The 18852-nt window shown below is 40.8% G+C and overlaps 1 protein-coding gene across 2 annotated transcripts in view; it reads left to right on the forward strand.

The window, feature by feature from the left end:
• Positions 1-18852, forward strand: part of LOC149213033 (uncharacterized) — a 230975-nt gene that overhangs the window by 104476 nt on the left and 107647 nt on the right. For both annotated transcript variants that reach the window (XM_089391940.1, XM_089391941.1), the window contains exon 5: positions 16013-16368. In XM_089391940.1, coding sequence (XP_089248066.1) covers positions 16013-16368 — 356 coding nt within the window. The remainder of the gene's footprint in view (positions 1-16012; positions 16369-18852) is intronic.

Raw genomic sequence — 18852 nt, forward strand, 5'->3', positions numbered from 1 at the left:
TAGCTGAGATCATATACCAAGAGTGTATTTCATGATCAAGACTGTAAGGATAACTGAGGGATCACTGTGATCCTCCTTATGCTGAGATTGTGAGTCTTACATCTATCAAGACTGTGATAACGTTATGGATCCTTACCATTTCTCTTGATGCAGAGACCGTAGTTGTTACTATTCACTGAGACTGTTTCTTCTTATCACTGTGATATTGTTCATTGCAACGAGATGACAGTGATTAGCAATGTGCCTTTGATCTCATCGATACTGTAGCCAAGTGTATCACTGCGCTGAGATTTGAGTAGAGTATAGATACACCGAGATTATTAATCCAGACTTCATGCTACTACTGTGTCCTGATCCACAGTCCTTTCTCCTTCATCCATCCGAGATCTACTCAACTATGTCACTGTTGTGACTGTGGTTCTTTAATACGCCAAGACTGTACCTCAGAGACATCTCTATGCTGAGACTGTCTATCCATTCAGAGATCTTGCTACTCCATCTATCCCGGATCCAACTTGACTTCTCTTTTCTTATTACAGAAGGCCTGCGCCTTTATAAGTGAATCTCTGCTCAATTCCCGAACGCTTCAGCATTCACGTAATCTGAGCAGTTATATTTTACCGCCACGTGTCAGACATATTTCTGACCACGTGCTTCTACCAGAACCTGCGTACACGCCTACGTTGTTTCCGCAACCTGCACGATGTTCTCCGCTGCCTGCTCCAAACACCCTGTCACATATATACAAACCAGCATGTATATATATTACCGCCCGCGTGTCTGTCGCTGGTCCTGCAGATATTCTTGTCCACGCGTCCACCGCTGAACTATTATTTTGAACCCGACAGTTGTCACACCTACAGAGCTTTGCACGCTGCCCTACCGTATGCTTACAACTGTCGGATCCTTCAACAAATCTGCCACGTCGTTAGCTTTTATATGTTACTGATCTAAGTGCCCAGCACTTATGTGAACTTCACCATATAAATCCCCGTCTACGTGCATTCTTGGTAGACCCGCGCTGTATTGTAACCTCCGTCCACATGACAGCTATCAATGTTCAACACAATTCTCTTTGCTGTTTGCGCCTGTATATACTTGTCCACGTGCCGTCCTGCAACCTTATTGTTTGCCCAACGCACTGCCACGTATATATAACCCTGCGAATGTAATTTCTATTGCCGTCCACGTGACAGACTTTGGTTCTGTCCACGTGACAATCCTTAGTCTGTTCGACAGCCACGTGCTGCCCTTTTAATACAGTCCTGCACGATCACGGTGCAGTTGCTTTCCACATGTCAAACAACAGATATACCTGCGCCTTTATCCGAGAGTTTTAATACCCGAATAATGCTGCGCCACCATACATAGATTCGCTGCTCGAACCAGTGCAACCCTTCACTGTTTATTTAACATACCAGCGTATGTAATTCTGCGTATATGCATATTAGTCCACGTGTCGCTGTCTGCTCCGAAGTACCAGTGCATATATGCCTGAAATACTGGCCACGCGTTGCTACAGGCTCCCACGTCCCCGGCGTACACATATACTTAAATCTGCGTATATGTCTAACTATCCACGCGTCAGACCATCCACACTTCTGCGTAATAGATTTCTGACCACGCGTCGTTACCCGACTGCTCACGCGTATACATTCAAACCGGCGTCTTATCTTTGTCTGTCCACGCGTCCGATTATCGACCCTCTCACCAACAATCCCCGACTGCTTGCAGCGTATATAAATGTCCAGCATATATATATATAACTTATGTACTATAGCGTATATTGTCCAGCGATTACTGCCCATCGTCAGTACAGTTTACCGTATATATAAAGACCATACACATCAAGACCAGATACATATAAAAACCCTATATACTGCTGGAGCAAGATCATATATATCGAGACCCTGTCATATAACGGTGATGCCATACATCTTGTATCAATTTTCACACCAGAGCAATATCACATATCATCACAGTATCGTGATCATATCATATGCCATTATAACCAGGGATATTATGCGAATGTCATACCACATCAAAGAGACGAATGTGAGACCATGTACCAATGCGCTTGTATGAAACCTCCGTAGCCTCGGTGAATATACATAAGATACATTTGCATACTCTGTTTGTATATATAAGTCTTTGGCATCCTCTGCATGTATATATATAACCTCATCGATGTGTACAGGACCTCTGTGACTTATATAACGTTGTATAAAACCTCTGCAGCTAATATCACTCCTCTGCGATGCATACAAGGCTTCTGCGACGTGTACAGGACCTCTGTGACCTATATAATATTGTATAAAACTTTTGCGGCTGATATAACTCCTCTAAAATGCGTACAAGACTTCTGCGACGTGTACAGGACCTCTGCGTGTATATATATAACCTCATGCGATGTGTACAGGACTGTCCAGCGAATGTGTATAACCATAACTGCAATGTATGACATGATTGCCCAGCGTATAATTGCACAGTGTATACATAACTCCAGCTACACCTCAGGACTGTGGAATTTAGACTGCGGTTGACTGTGTCCTTTTATTACTGCGTCCACCATTTATCATACAGCGTGTAAGTTCCTTAAGAACAACACATATATGTATATATTGTGCTCCATAATATTTCTACAGCGAAGCACATATATATATCGTTCCCCGCGTATGGCTGCGTGTCATCATTATCTGCGTGTAAGATACTCTATGAACTGCGCTCTGACAACAATGTATATAATCCTTTATGAATAGCGTATATGATCCTCTATATAAAGGCATCCATTAACTGCGTTTAGGGCTGCTTAGAACAGCGTATAAGTTCATGACTGCGTTCCTCGTTAGGGCATCATGCTAGGCCGGCGAAATCTAGTGTGAATCTCCTTCTCCAAAAACCCAAGACGTGGAGAGGAGATCACTTGAAGTGAGTTTGTCTTCACCTCAGCTCTGATACCATGTAAAGTTTTGTAGATGTTCTGTGCAAGAGCAATTTCACTTTTCTCACAGCAATCATACAAGTAGATAAGCAAAATGCAGATAGAACATATAAGCAGATCTTACAGAAGACAAATCAGAAACAAGAAAAATGTATGTGTTCGTTTCGGCGGTCAACAGGATGCTTCTACCAGCAAAGTCTCCTTTGGTCAGCCAGCCCAGCATGTGTCACAACAACCCTCAGATGTGAGTTGTGTTCTAATTCTCTCCAACTTTTCCTGTATATATATACATCAATGAGGGTGTGTGACACATCTGTTGGGCATGTGAGCCTACGTTACAAAACTGGCTGACTTTGCACATATAATTTATTAAGAATAATAAATTCAAAATATAAGTTCTGCTCATCGGATTAAGACTATTTTTATATGGATTTTACACCTCTCAGAAAGAGGAATCCAACAAAAATATTAGCCTCTTAATCTGAGCATCAGAACATGGAGTTTGGACCTAGTTGTCCAAATTTAACAAATCCCCCCTTCAAGATGTGGAATCTGACTATCAAATTCTTGAAATGATTTTACATTTGCGAATCTATCCAAGCGATCAAGTTGCTGTTCAACAACATTGTTAATTTTGGACGATTCAAGAAAGATTACATCTCTAGATGCAACAAACTTTTTATTGACTTCATCATAGAGACGGTATGCTTTGGAGGTGTTTGAATACCCCAGGAAGATACACTTACGACTTCTTGCACCAAGTTTGTTTCTATGTACCTTTGGTGTCAAGGCATAATAGGTGGAACCAAAGACCCTGAGATGCTTTACCTAAGGAATGTGGCCATACCACATTTCATAGGGAGTCTAGTTTCTGATAGCATTAGATGGACATCTATTCTTTATATATACAACACATAGAACTGCATCAGCCCAAAACATCAATTTTACATTTTTGAAAAATGTCATGGAGCGCACCATATTTAAGATTGTCCTATTCATTCTTTCAGCTACACCGTTCTGTTGGGGATTATAAGGCACAATTGTTTGATGTTTGATCACATGTTGGCGAAGATAGTTTTCAAATTCATTTGAAGTGTATTCTTTTCCATTATCAGTGCGAATAGAGCCAATATGAGATTGTGCATCATTTTTAATCCATGTATGAAAGTTCTTGAATTTTGAAAAGCAACAGATTTGTTCTTCAATAAATAAACCCAACACATTCTGGTGTAGTCATCAATAAATGTCACCATATATTTATTTCCATTTGTAGAAGGAACAGGCATTGGACCGCATAAATTTGAATGAATGAGTTCAAGTTTTCTATGTGCTCTTGAATGTGAATCATGAAAAGACTGTTTGCTATGCTTTCCTAGAATGCAAGCATCACATTGCTTAAGTTTCCTAGGAATTGTAGGCAAGCCAATAACACCATTTTTCTTCAACAAGCGGAGGCTGTCATAGTTCAAATGTCCAAATCTAGCATGCCATAATAAAGTTGATGGAAGTGTACCTTCTTCATAATGAGAATTGTATGAGAAATGTTGTGCACGAGTAGAGGTACCCTGCAGCTTGAGAAGCCTTTCTTCTTCTATCTCCCTCATGACAAGTGAGTGGTCAGATTCTTTTCTCACCTCAAACTTGCCATCAAACATATGAATGGAGTGACCTTGCTGATGGATGTGGACCAAGGACAAGAAGTTTCTCTTCAGCTGTGGGAGATATAGAACATGATGCAGAAGGAAGTCTGGAAGATCAGACAATTTAAGCGTGATTGTGCCAAGCCCTGATGGCTTGAGTTTTGATTGGTCTGCAAAGTATAGTGCTCCATCAACATTGTCAGTAAATTCTTCAAAAAAATCTTTTCTATGAGTCATGTGGAAAGTTGCTCCTGAATCAAACAACCAATCATTTTTCCAAGAAGCAAGTGAAGCATTAAATAGGTCTTCATTTACTCCAATATTACTTTGTGCCACAACATAATGAACGGATTCAAGTGCTTTACCTTTGTCTATATTATTAGTTTTACCTTTGGGTTGGTTTCTTTGCTGCTCAATTTTGTCCCAAGGTAACTTGCATGTGGAGGCATCATGTGATCCATTTGTTTTGCAGTGTATGCAGTGCAAATCTGACTGTTCTCCTTGAGAGTGTCTTCCCCCCCGCCTCTGAAATATCTTCCTCTTCCTCTTCGACCACCTCTTTCTCTGGAATAATCTTGGGCAAGATTCTTTTCTTTATGAGCAAGGAATACAGCGTCTTCAGAAGATTCAGGGGCTGTCTTCTTTCCAAAAGATTTATCTCTTTCAGCAAATTTTCTCACAAGAGAGTCAAAGGTAATATCTTTGAGATTTCCATTTGCTTGCAATGACTCAAGATAATTGGAGTAAGTAGGATAATGTGCCTTGAGAAAAGCGATAAGAGGAATATCCAATTCAACCTTAGTGGCTTTGATATCATGCATTATAGATTTTACTTCGGATGTAAGAGCAAGAGGATCATGTTGAAATTTGGTACCGGAGGACAGGTGGTTCCCTAAGGCTTTGATCTTTGGCCTAGGGAAAAGTGTCCAAAAGAATTTAATTTTTCTCCTAAAGTAACTTTATAATTTTTATAAAGTTAAATCTAATTTGAAAGTGACTTTAAGTGATAAAGTTACTAAGTCTAATTTTAAAGTGACTTTATAAAGTCAATGAAAAATTAGAAAGGAAAAGTGACTTTGGAAATAAATGACTAAGTGGGTCTTTATTAAAGTGGGGTGAATTAAAAAATAGAAAGTGAGATTTAAATGAGCATTTAATCTCAGCCATTGATCTAAATCTATTTCAGCCATTGGATTTAGGGATCACCCAAAAGTCATTTAGGGTTGGGTTAAGGGAGGAAAAGGAGAAAAAGATCATTCATTCTTTCATGAGCAGATTGGGAGAAGGAGAGCAAGAGAGCAAGGGAGATTTCTGGACAAGGAGGAGAAAGAGGCAGCAGTTTGGCACACACACCAAGGCAGCATTTCAGCAAATCTGAACAGCATAAAGAACAAGCAGAAAAAGGCAGATTTAGTGAGCAAAACAGTGAAAAAATTGATTTTCAGCACGAATATCGAGGAGGCGATTTTCTGCACGAATTTCGAGGTCTGTCCGTACAAGTCCGTACGGCCGTCCGTACAGTCCGTACGGTCCGTACATCCGTACGTCCGTACAGTCCGTACATCCGTACGGTCCGTACAGTCCGTACAGCCATTTTCAGACTGTCTGTTAGCTGAAAAAACAGATAAGTTTGCTTGCTGGAAAATTTCTGTTTTTGCTGATTTTTGCTGAAAAATATTTTCTCTGTAAAAGGCATTTTCCAGAAATAAAGAAGAGCTCTCAAACTGGTTTTCCCCAAGAGTTGTAGGGGGTTTTTCCAGGGTCAAGTTGACCAAAAATCACTGAGTTTAAATGTGTTTTTATGGCTGTTTTAATTGCTGATTTTTTATTTCTGCAATTTCCAGCACTCTGAAAAATTTCCAGAATTTGTGTTTTCAGCAATATTTATTTTTTCAGTCTGTTAAATGTATGGCTATGGGAATGGGCATTTAACTATATGGGAGAAATAAGGTGAAACTGAAAACCGGGGTGGGAAACAGAAAATTTTACATGGTATCGGAGCTTGAGCGCTGAAGGGCAGTTTGGGACAGCAAAAGGAAAAAAATACAGCTGCTGATTTTTTCACTCAGAAAATTCCAGCAAGCTGATTTTTCATAAACAGCAGTTTTATCTTTACCACAGCAGTGCTATTTTTCAGTTTTAGGACAGCAAGATGTCATTGGGATTGAGGGTGGAGGATAGGTTGGATGGGCATACAAATTACAGCGTTTGGAAGGAGAGAATGCAGAGTATCTTTGAGGAGGCAGAAGTCTGGGATATCATGGTGCATACAGCACAGCACCCTGTTGTTGTGCCTACTGATGCTACTCAGTTGGCAGCTTATAATAGAAAGAACAACAAGGGTAAGAGGCTGATTCTAGACGGAATCAAAGACCATTGCATTCCTCATGTGAGAGGAAAGAGCAATGCCCATGAGATGTGGACAGCATTGTCCAATCTCTACCAGAGTACCAATGAGAACCGGAAGATGGTCCTGAAGGAGAAGCTGAAGAACATTAAGATGGGGAATGATAGTGCAGCTGGATATCTCACAAAGATTACCAATGTGAGAGATGAGTTGGCAGCGATTGGAGAGGCCATTCCATCCACTGAGTTGGTGCGTATTGCAGTGAATGGCCTCCCCCGTTCATGGTTGAACTTTGCTGATGGGGTTTGTGCACGTGAGACCCTTCCCACATGGGAGAGGTTTTGGGATGATTGTATACAGACAGAGATCAGGAAAGGACAGCTTGGGGCAGCCAAGCCAGTTGAGCAGGATGAGGACGTAGCACTGGTGGCAGGAGGCAAGAAAGGCAAAGGGAAGAAGCAGGCTTCCACAAGCGGTGGTGGAGGCAAAGGCAAAGGTAAAGGTAAACAGGGTAACTCACAAAAGGACTATTCCAAAGTGAAGTGTTGGAATTGTCAGAAGATGGGACACTATGCAGTTGTGTGTCCGGAGAAGAAGAAGAAGAAGGGGAAGACCCAGGATGTGGCAGCGTCAGCTGAGATTGAGGACTTTGCAGGTCGTTTTGACCGGGAGTTTGCGTTCACTACATGTGAGTCCTCTAGTGCAGGATCACCTGCCACACAGGTTCAGAGGGAGCATGCTTTTCCCTCGATTAGCGGAGCATCTACAGGTATCTGGTATGTGGACAGTGGGGCTTCACGTCACATGACAGGAGTCCGGGAGTACTTCTCAGAGCTTTCAGAGAGTGGCACTGATATTGAGGTAGTACTCGGTGATGACAGAGTTGTTAGAGCAGTCGGGGTGGAGACAGTGACATTTCAGAGGGAGTCCAAACCTCCCTTGAAGGTGTCAGAGGTTCTTTATGTGCCAGGGATGAGGAAGAACCTCATATCCGTCTCAGCGTTGGAGGACAGAGGATATGAGGTACTGTTCAGGGAAGGACAGGTGTTGATGTATCCCAGGGGCTCTCCAGCTGATTCAGCTAGAGTGATAGGTGTACGCCATGCAAAGGTGTACAAGTTTGCATTCCAGCCCCCTTTGGCATTGAGTTGTAGTACCGACAGCAGAGCTAGCAGTTCTGAGCTATGTGAGATTTGGCACCGCAGGATGGGGCACATGTCTCATGGAGCCTTGAGGACATTGCGGGAGATCACTACAGGTGTGCCAGATTTCAGTACTGATCACCATGATACTTGCAGAGGTTGTGCGATGGGCAAGTTTGCCAAATCCCCTTTTCCCAGCAGTGACAGCAGAGCGACGGGGATACTTGATTTGATTCATTCCGATGTGAGCGGTCGGATGTCTCATGTTTCCTTGAGTGGATATGAGTACTATGTCTTATTCATTGATGATCACTCCAGGAGGACCTGGATTTATTTCTTGAAGACCAAGAGTGAGGTCTTCAAGCGGTTTCAGGAGTTCAGAGCTCTTGTGGAGACTCAGACAGGTCGAAAGATCAAGTCCCTGAGGTCGGACAATGGAGGAGAGTACACCCTTGGAGAGTTTGTTGACTATTGTGCAGAGGCAGGCATTAGGAGGGAGTTCACTATTCCTTACAACCCCCAGCAGAACGGGGTTGCAGAGAGGAAGAACAGATCCATCATAGGGGCTGCCAAAGCCATGTTATATGATCAGGGGTTGCCATTGTTCTTGTGGGCAGAGGCCTGCAACACAGCTGTTTACTTGCAGAACAGGAGTCCGCATCGTGCCTTGGGGCACATGACTCCGGAGGAGGCTTTCTTTGGGAAGAAGCCTGATCTTGGTCATCTTCATATCCTTGGATGCATTACATACTCCTATATACCCAAGGAGGAGAGGACCAAACTAGAGCCCACCGCAGAGAAGGGTATCTTTGTGGGCTACAGTGAGACCTCAAAGGCCTTTCGGATTTACATTCCTGCACAGAGGAAAGTTGTTGTCAGACGGGATGTGAAGTTCGAGGAGGACAGGGCCTTTAGGAGGTCACGGGAGTTAGAGTATCTGGATCAGCCAGACCCTCAGCAGCAGTTGAGTCAGTCGCAGGGATCCAGTGGGCAGGGATCAGGAGGATCCGGAGGTACATCTATGAGGATGTCAGGTCCATCAGTGAGCAGTGGCTCGCCGAGCCAGAGGGGTGGTGCTCCGGGCAGCTTACAGAGCAGTTCACAGAGCAGTTCACTAGGGAGTCCACTGATGGACAGTTCACACGGTACCTCAGCTTCTACAGGTTCAGGTGCAGGCAGGAGGACAGCAGACAGACAGTCAGGAGTTCAGGCTACTGATGGGGATGAGGAGGAGGAGTTTCATTCTCCTATGGGAGAAGCATGCTCAGGGAAGAGGAAGCCCAAGTGGCTTCAGGACACCTTGAGAGATGCCACATCTGTTGCTGAGCCGAAGAGGCCGGTCAGAGAGAGTAGACCACCTGAGAGATTTTGTAGCTATATGGCGATGGTTACCAGCATCCTTGACTCTGAGCCTTCTAGCTATGAGGAGGCAGCTAGCCAGCAGGTCTGGAGAGAGGCCATGCAGGAGGAGTATTCTTCTATCATGAAGAATGATGTTTGGGAGGTGGTGCCGAGGCCTGAGGGCAAATCCGTGGTTACTTCCAGATGGCTTTACAAGGTAAAGCATGCTGCAGATGGCAGCATTGAGAAATTCAAAGCAAGGTTTGTGGCTAGAGGGTTCTCACAGGTAGAGGGAGTTGATTATGAGGAGACCTTCGCTCCCGTGGCTCGATATACTTCGATCCGCTCCATTATATCGATAGCAGCAGAGATGGGTTGGAAGATCCACCAGATGGATGTGAAGACCGCATTTCTCAATGGCTTCATACAGGAGGAGGTGTACATTGAGCAGCCACAGGGCTTTGAGGTGCATGGGAAGGAGTCCCATGTGTGCAGATTGAAGAAGGCCCTTTATGGCCTGAAGCAAGCTCCCAGAGCTTGGTACTCCAGGATAGATGCATACTTGTAGGGGATGGGTTTCACAAAGAGTGAGGCAGATCCGAACCTTTACTTTATTGTGATTGGTGAGGAGCCTCTCATTCTGGTGCTGTATGTGGATGACTTGATCATTACAGGTGCAGAGAGACTCATAGAGCACTGCAAGAGAGATCTTGCAGCGGAGTTTGAGATGAAGGACATCGGCTTGATGCATTACTTTTTGGGTTTGGAGGTGTGGCAGGAGGAGGGGCATTTCTTCCTGGGGCAGGGGAAGTATATTGTGGACATCCTTAGCAGATTCCACATGGAGGATTGTAGACCCATGTCGACACCGATGATCACCAACTGGAAGAAGCTTCATGCTTCGGATTCCGAGTTGGTGGATCCCACATTGTACAGGCAGCTGATTGGTTCCTTGATGTATTTGGTCAACACCAGACCAGATATCTGTTTTGCAGTCAACACGATGAGTCAGTTTATGTGTGAGCCTAGGAAGGTTCACTGGGTGGCTGCAAAACACATTTTGCGGTACTTGCAGGGGACAGTGGATTATGGTCTGGACTACAGGCAGGGAGATGGAGTGAGATTGGCAGGATACACTGATTCTGATTGGGCAGGTTGTGCTTCTGATAGGAAGAGCACTTCAGGGTGTTGTTTTGGGTTGGGTTCAGCAGTAGTGTCATGGTTCAGCCGGAAGCAGCAGTCAGTAGCACTGAGTTCAGCGGAAGCAGAGTATATGGCAGCCAGTCTAGCTAGTTGTGAGGCCATCTGGCTTCGCAAGATGTTGTTTGGCTTATTTGGTCAGCCGTTGAGACCTTCAGTGATTTACTGTGATAATCAGAGTTGCATTAAACTCACGGAGAATCCAGTATTTCATGACAGGTCAAAGCATATCGGGATCAGATATCATTTCATCAGAGACCATGTTCAGAAGGGAGCTGTGAAGCTTGAGTATATTTCCACTGATGAGCAGGTTGCAGATATTCTTACCAAAGCCTTACCACGGGGCAAGCATGTCTACTTCAGAGACAAGATGGGTGTGGTGAGGAACACCTTCCTCGGTAAGAGGGAGTGTTGAAATTTGGTACCGGAGGACAGGTGGTTCCCTAAGGCTTTGATCTTTGGCCTAGGGAAAAGTGTCCAAAAGAATTTAATTTTTCTCCTAAAGTAACTTTATAATTTTTATAAAGTTAAATCTAATTTGAAAGTGACTTTAAGTGATAAAGTTACTAAGTCTAATTTTAAAGTGACTTTATAAAGTCAATGAAAAATTAGAAAGGAAAAGTGACTTTGGAAATAAATGACTAAGTGGGTCTTTATTAAAGTGGGGTGAATTAAAAAATAGAAAGTGAGATTTAAATGAGCATTTAATCTCAGCCATTGATCTAAATCTATTTCAGCCATTGGATTTAGGGATCACCCAAAAGTCATTTAGGGTTGGGTTAAGGGAGGAAAAGGAGAAAAAGATCATTCATTCTTTCATGAGCAGATTGGGAGAAGGAGAGCAAGAGAGCAAGGGAGATTTCTGGACAAGGAGGAGAAAGAGGCAGCAGTTTGGCACACACACCAAGGCAGCATTTCAGCAAATCTGAACAGCATAAAGAACAAGCAGAAAAAGGCAGATTTAGTGAGCAAAACAGTGAAAAAATTGATTTTCAGCACGAATATCGAGGAGGCGATTTTCTGCACGAATTTCGAGGTCTGTCCGTACAAGTCCGTACGGCCGTCCGTACAGTCCGTACGGTCCGTACATCCGTACAGTCCGTACATCCGTACGGTCCGTACAGTCCGTACAGCCATTTTCAGACTGTCTGTTAGCTGAAAAAACAGATAAGTTTGCTTGCTGGAAAATTTCTGTTTTTGCTGATTTTTGCTGAAAAATATTTTCTCTGTAAAAGGCATTTTCCAGAAATAAAGAAGAGCTCTCAAACTGGTTTTCCCCAAGAGTTGTAGGGGGTTTTTCCAGGGTCAAGTTGACCAAAAATCACTGAGTTTAAATGTGTTTTTATGGCTGTTTTAATTGCTGATTTTTTATTTCTGCAATTTCCAGCACTCTGAAAAATTTCCAGAATTTGTGTTTTCAGCAATATTTATTTTTTCAGTCTGTTAAATGTATGGCTATGGGAATGGGCATTTAACTATATGGGAGAAATAAGGTGAAACTGAAAACCGGGGTGGGAAACAGAAAATTTTACAGATCATTATTTTGTAATTTGAGAGTGAAGAGTTTAATCATGAGTTGAACAACTTCAAGTGCAGAGTGTGAGTCATAGAGTTCTTTCAGCTTTTGTAAGGCTTCGAAAGCATTTGAAAATGACGAAATATGGCGACTCACCTCTTCATTTACAGATGCTGCAATTAATGCATAGGCTTTGCTGTTCTTATTTTCCCAAATGGCGAACTCCTTGTTTGAGGTAGGCTATTCTGGCTCTTTGTCTTCGTCTCCAACACACACTTCTTTCCACAACTCATTGAAAATGAGGGTGTGTTTTATCTTTCGGGACCACTCAGGATAGTTCTCCTTGCCAGTGAGAACTACTCCCACAATAGATATGATTGAATGCATTGTAAAATCTGAGTGCTGTAAAAATACTTCTGCTGGCAAGAAATGCACTTCTGGTGGTAATTTTGTAAAAAAATTACAATTCTGATATATATAGAGCAGAGGTATTATATGAGGGAGGGAGTATATGATGGAGGTTTATATGGGGGAGGGCTTATATGAGGGAGGTGGGTTCATGCCCCATGGTTATGACTGACGAGACACGTTATATATTAAAAACAGTAATATATGGTATGCAGAGGGTGGAATATTGAAATAACATAGTATTAAAATGCATATGACAGTGTAATACCAATGTAATACAATGTAATACATTCAAGGAGCCCGCAAAGGGTGGTTTCAAAGGGGCATTGGTATGACAGTACTATATTGAAACATAGTATTATAATGAAACGTAGTGGGTATTCAAACGCATGGCAGAGGACTGGTGGTATGTGTAATATTACACCACAGTTATATTAAAAAAACACCCGTAGCATGGTAATATTCTGGACCAGCGTTCAATGTATGAAACAGATATGGAGTTCATTCAACGTATGCAACGGATTGGGAGAGCATTAACTACAACATTAAGGCATTAACCAAGAGAAACATTCATATGGAATTAACCACAACATTCATATGACTGTCGAGCGGTAATAAGGGGTATTAAATAGCCAACATTATATGTAATACCACAATGTTTAATCCAATCAGTTACCATTCCTCCGCCTGCGGGAAGAGCCACACCAAGGTCGCCCGAGTCTCGGCCTTCCTTCCTCCTACGCACTGTGGCAACGATCAGACATAGTCCTCAACATTTCTTCGACTGCGTGGTTCAACCTCGGTAGCACAATGAGTAAGGAAAACTAGTGTATGCCTGTGGGAGCATTACACAACGTTTGGACAGAGGCCAGTGTTTGGAGTCTATGAATGTACACCAAATTATCACGCAGAGGACAAAAATCAGACAATGATAACAGGCAGAGAAATGACAGAGTCTGGAGCTGCTAGAAAAATGGTGTAAAGGAGTTACAGGAGCGGAAAACTAAAAATAGAGGCTGGCTCTGATACCATGTTAGACCAGGAGGCAACTTCTTAAATCAATTCATGATATTCATTCAAGTTGGTCTTTATTATATACATGAGAGAGAGACTATTCATTTCATCTCTCGGTGACTCTTCATATTTTCTATGATTTATTTACATCAATTACAGTTATTCACCCAATCCTGATAATTAGGTGTCAACAAAAAATAACATCTAGTTTCTTTGATCCTTGTCAAAATAATCTTGGCCGTTGATAAACACATCCAGATATTTTAATCTTGGCCCTTGATTTCTTATTTTTAAGGAATTTTCGAATTTATCATTTAATTTCTTTTTAATTAGCTCAAAATTAATTATTTAGAGCTAATTTCCTAAAAAATTTGACTTTGACTTAACCATCAAAGTCCAAGGGTCCAAATTTTCTTGAAAAAGACAATATTCCCTTGGTGGAGGAATACCTTTAAAAATTTATTCTTTCAAACCAACGATTTTTTCCATTTGGAGAATTTATTTTCCTAGACAATTTAATTTTGACTCTAATTAATTAATTTTCTGGCTTAGGATTTTAATTTTATTTTGCCAGAAAAATTCATTAATTTACACATGAGGGGATTAATTATTTTTTTCCAACCTTCTAATACATATGGTTTTTCTTTTACAAGACTCAAAGAGGGAATACACATTCGTCTTAGAGTCTCAAGTCACGTAATCCATTTGTGACTCAATATGATCTAGTAAACCAAGTGATTTGTAATAAAATATTTAGCCAATTAGCTTAAATTATTCCTAAACCACTTTTACATCAGACTTGACTAAAACACTAGGACTCACCTAATAACTTGACAATAAATTTCACCCTCGCTTTGGAGGTTTAAGCTGGAGGGAAAAAACTCTTCTGATTAGCCATGTCGAACAACGCAGGTAATTAGTGAGGTTAAAAAACCTCCTAGGATGGAATTCGTCATCAAATTATAGACTTACCTAGGTTGTTATATAGACTCATGGTTTTACTAAGATCATTTACAATATATAACTTGCAGAATAGGATGACTATGACACATGGACTGCTGATATGTGATCCGATCCTTATTGAAAAAATTGGTACTTCCACTTCCCTAGAACTTTGACAATCTAAGTGCAAGAAGTGCCTTTTGTTGTTAGTCACGTGATTCCTTGACTTGTGTGGGAGAGATATCCGATGCAGTGGATTTACGTGTATTAAACCTTGTATTCCTAGATTTGGTAATAAAAATGATTACTCTTTGTGACCAATTTCACAATGATTTACAACATTTGTAACTGGTTTGATAGTATTTTGAGTTCACTGGTCTTGGGAATATTCTCTAACCAATCAAATTTTTCTTTATTTCTTTCTTTTGACACCCGTTCGACTTAAAACACTGTTAAATTCGAATTTCTAATCTTGAATTTTACTAGGGAATTCACCTTTGAAGCTAGTAAGCACTAGGGCAAAGTGACATGGACTGTGTGAGGCAACATTGACACTTTCCCTGTATGTTCTGTTTGATTCCTTCCAGTTTTAAGTGATTAGAAGTCCCAGCAACCATTTTTTTTCTAGCCGCAGAGAAATTTGGTTGTGTTCTATGGCTACATCCCATTGTAGAATCCAACTGTTATACGCTACTGGAAAGAGCACCATATGCTAAACCCTTGCAACAACTTGCTGACATTCTGCAAAGTCAAGAAGAGAGTCTTAACATGAAGGAATAGTGAGGCTCATATTGGCAATGCGGGTGGTCAGATAGGCAGGCAATCACTGGATCCAAGCTAGGCTTGATAGGTTCTCCAGTGGTCATGCAATCCGCATAAAAACTGATGTGATACAGGGTTCAGTTACTTTCTAAGTCACCTGGTTCATGCATGAAATTGAGGACGACTAAATTTGAAAAATAAATTCACCAGTGCAAAAGAATATGATAAAATTTGCCATTAAGTTCAGTGAAGACACTTACGAGACTTCTGGTATAACTTAAATACAAATATTTTAAACTTCAGATTTGACCCAAAGGTAAATCAAATTAAATGTCAAGACTGAATATATAATATATGGTTTTGGTTTAAATTTTTTTATTGTAGGTTTGGCATTGTTGAGGATCATAGTCATGTTCAAGAATAACACCCAAATAGGGCGGGGAATTGAACCGGTGACTTAAACATCTAGGAGTGCCTTAACAGCGCACCTGATCACTGTCTATCCTAGACCCCATGGAATTTTTATGTTAAATTTTAACAAAAGAAAATCTGAACATTTATTTTTGAAACTTACAAAAAATCTGCGTGGCTGATTAAATTTACCATTCGATTTGCCACTGCTTGCGATTTGATGAAAATAGAATTTATTTGAAAGAAATTGCTATATTCTGTGACTAAGAAACTTACTTTTATGAATCTTTAGTTGCATGCTAATTTTATTTTAACTGAAGTGATTTTGTTCCTGTTTTTAATCTTCAGGTGCTTCGTGTGAGCCAAGATTCTTGAACTCTACATCTCAGCTTGCAGAGCCTGAAGAGATTCCAAAATTTGCAAAATTCTCTTTGCAGTACGTGGAAAGGGAAGAAAAACCGGATGGAGTTGATGATTGGGAGCCAAGGTTTGCTGGACATCAAAGTCTTGAAGAGAGGGAAGCCTCATTTTATGCCCATGATCAGAAACTGAAGTGTGGCTTTATAAAGGGTCCTAAAGGGACTCCCAGTACTGGATTTGACTTATCAGAAATGGATGCTGCGTTTTTGAATACCTGTCATATTGCAGTTTCTTCATGTATCTTTGGAAACTCAGATAACTTGCGGACACCAACTGGTAAAAAGGTAAAAGCTATATATTTTTTTTTGGTTTTGACTTGTATATATATTTCTATTAATACTTCATACCACCTCAGATACAATGTATGGTGCATTTTTAGCTTGTAATATTGTTCAGGAGTAACATATATCTCTATTAGTAGGATTTAAGCAAATTAGATGCTTAGAAGAATGAAAATTTGGATTTTACATTGCTTTCCACCTTTTGAATTTTGTTAGTCATTGAAGAGTTTTTGACTTATTCAATGTTAACAAAATAAACATCTAAATTAGTTGTTTAAGTCGCAACATTCTGATGTTAAATTGTTTTGCTAATGAGCTATTCTTCATTGCTTGCTTAAAGGTATCTTTTATTTTATTTAATATATATATATATTGATATCCTCCCATTAAACTTTGATCAATCTTGTCCTTTGAATAGCCTTGAAGAGAGCTTCATGATTTTATGTGTAAATTATTCTAACGACTGTTAATTATCCAATGTGAAGTGAATCTGATGCACATTTAGCCTTTTAATTGTGTATTTTTGAAATACTTGTACAATTTTGTCTGTTAATCAAATTCTCCTCTCTCTAGTTTCCTGAAAAGAACGATTTTGGACTACATAAACATTATGTAAGTTCCTCCCATGTATTGTTTTTCTTCAGAGTTTGACCATAGCTTTTGCCTAGAGTTCTAGTGATACTAGTTTGGGGTTGCGAGCTTTCTAAGTTCCATTAACAAGAAATAGCTTTGACTTAAGAGCTCTGACAAATCCATTAACAAGATAATAGCTTTGACTTAAGAGCTCTGACAGTTCCATTAACAAGAAATAGCTTTGACTTAAGAGCTCTGACAGTTCCATTGGACAGCAATGCCTTCAGCTTATGAGCTTTTGCAGTTCATTTAGTAAATGGATCAATCATATGAGTTTTCCCAACTTTAATCGAGCAAACATGGATTGATCTTAAAAGCTTTGCCATCAGCTAGGCCACCCTGAATTAGGGACTAGATGAATTTAACCTTTTTGGTCCTTAGGGTCCCTTCCAAAGATTTCAAAATCTGTATAACCATATAGTGATTTGGTGGGCTACTTTCTCCCCTCATAAACTGTCATTGAATAATTACACTTCAGAAAATCTCAACAGTAAATGCAGTGAAACAGTAATGATCATAGAAAGACAACCATGCACAATAGAAACAACAAATTTTACCCTGGGAAACCCAATCTTGGGAGAAAACCCAACATCTTTTCTCATGATAAATTATTTTTCAACAAGGTTTACAAATGCAATTTGTCTAGAAATATGTGCCAATAGTCAAGTAAAAAACAACAGTCAAATCTGCTCAATCTTCAGCAAGTCATCACCGGTCAAAACCAGTCAAAACAGTCAAAATCAGCGCTTGGTCAAACTGCTGCCTGTGGTCAACTTCGGCCCTGCAGCTGGTCAGACTGAGGTCAAATCTGCACATGGACTGCTGTCAATTCTGCGGTCAAACCCTTGGTCAATTGTGGTCAAATATGAGGTGAAACTGTTTGTCAAAACTCAGTCAAAACAGAGAACAAACAGTCTTGTCAATGTTGGTCAAACTCACCTTTTCTCCTCACATGTGTGGCCAAGAGAAATAGAAATGAAGAAAAGATGAACTCCAAATCAGATTTCTCCTTGCTTGGACTTGTTCTTGCTTGGTGGAGAAAATGAAATGTCACATCATCTATATATACTAGTAGAATGGGGTGAATTAACCCAAGGGATGCGTCCCTTCACCCACCTCGGCCGACTTGTCATTCAAAAATCACTTTTTTTTTTTTAAATTTAATTCTTCATAATTCTTGTAGGTCGACTTAGGCATGCGGGTTGCCTGTGGTCAACTTCACCCCTGCAGCTGGTCAGACTGAGGTCAAATCTGCACACGGACTGCTGTCAAGTGTGCGGTCAAACCCTTGGTCAACTGTGGTAAAATCTGAGGTAAAACTGCTTGTCAAAACTCAGTCAAAACAGAGATCAAACAGTCCAGTCAACGTTTGTCAAACTCGCCTTTTCTCCTAACATCTGTGGCCAAGAGAGAGATAAAAATGAAGAAAAGATGAACCCCAAAATCAGATTTCCCCTTGTTTGGACTTGTTCTTGCTTGGTGGAGAAAATGAAATGTCACATCAACTTTATATAATAGTAGAATGGTGTGAAATAACCCAAGGGACGCGTCCCTCCACCCACCGGGCTGACTTGTCATTCAAAAATAATATTTTTTTTTTCTTTAATTTAATTCTTTATAATTCTTGTAGGCCGACTTAGGCATGCAGGAATACCTCCTAATGCTACACAAAAAAATCAACACTTGGGACAACTAGAGCATAGGTTGGTTCAGGTAGTATGGAGAACCATTGTTACCAGACTCGGAATTGGCAATAAATCGGCGAGGCAAAAGAGCGAAGAGTTTTAATCGGATTGGGAAAAAATCGGCAAAAAATCGCTGAATTCATTAAATAAAAATATACACATATATTGA

This window comes from Pinus tabuliformis, chromosome 1_1 (genome assembly GCF_031772625.1).
Source record: "Pinus tabuliformis cultivar Carrire ecotype Pingquan chromosome 1_1, CPIR1, whole genome shotgun sequence".
Taxonomy (NCBI): domain Eukaryota; kingdom Viridiplantae; phylum Streptophyta; class Pinopsida; order Pinales; family Pinaceae; genus Pinus; species Pinus tabuliformis.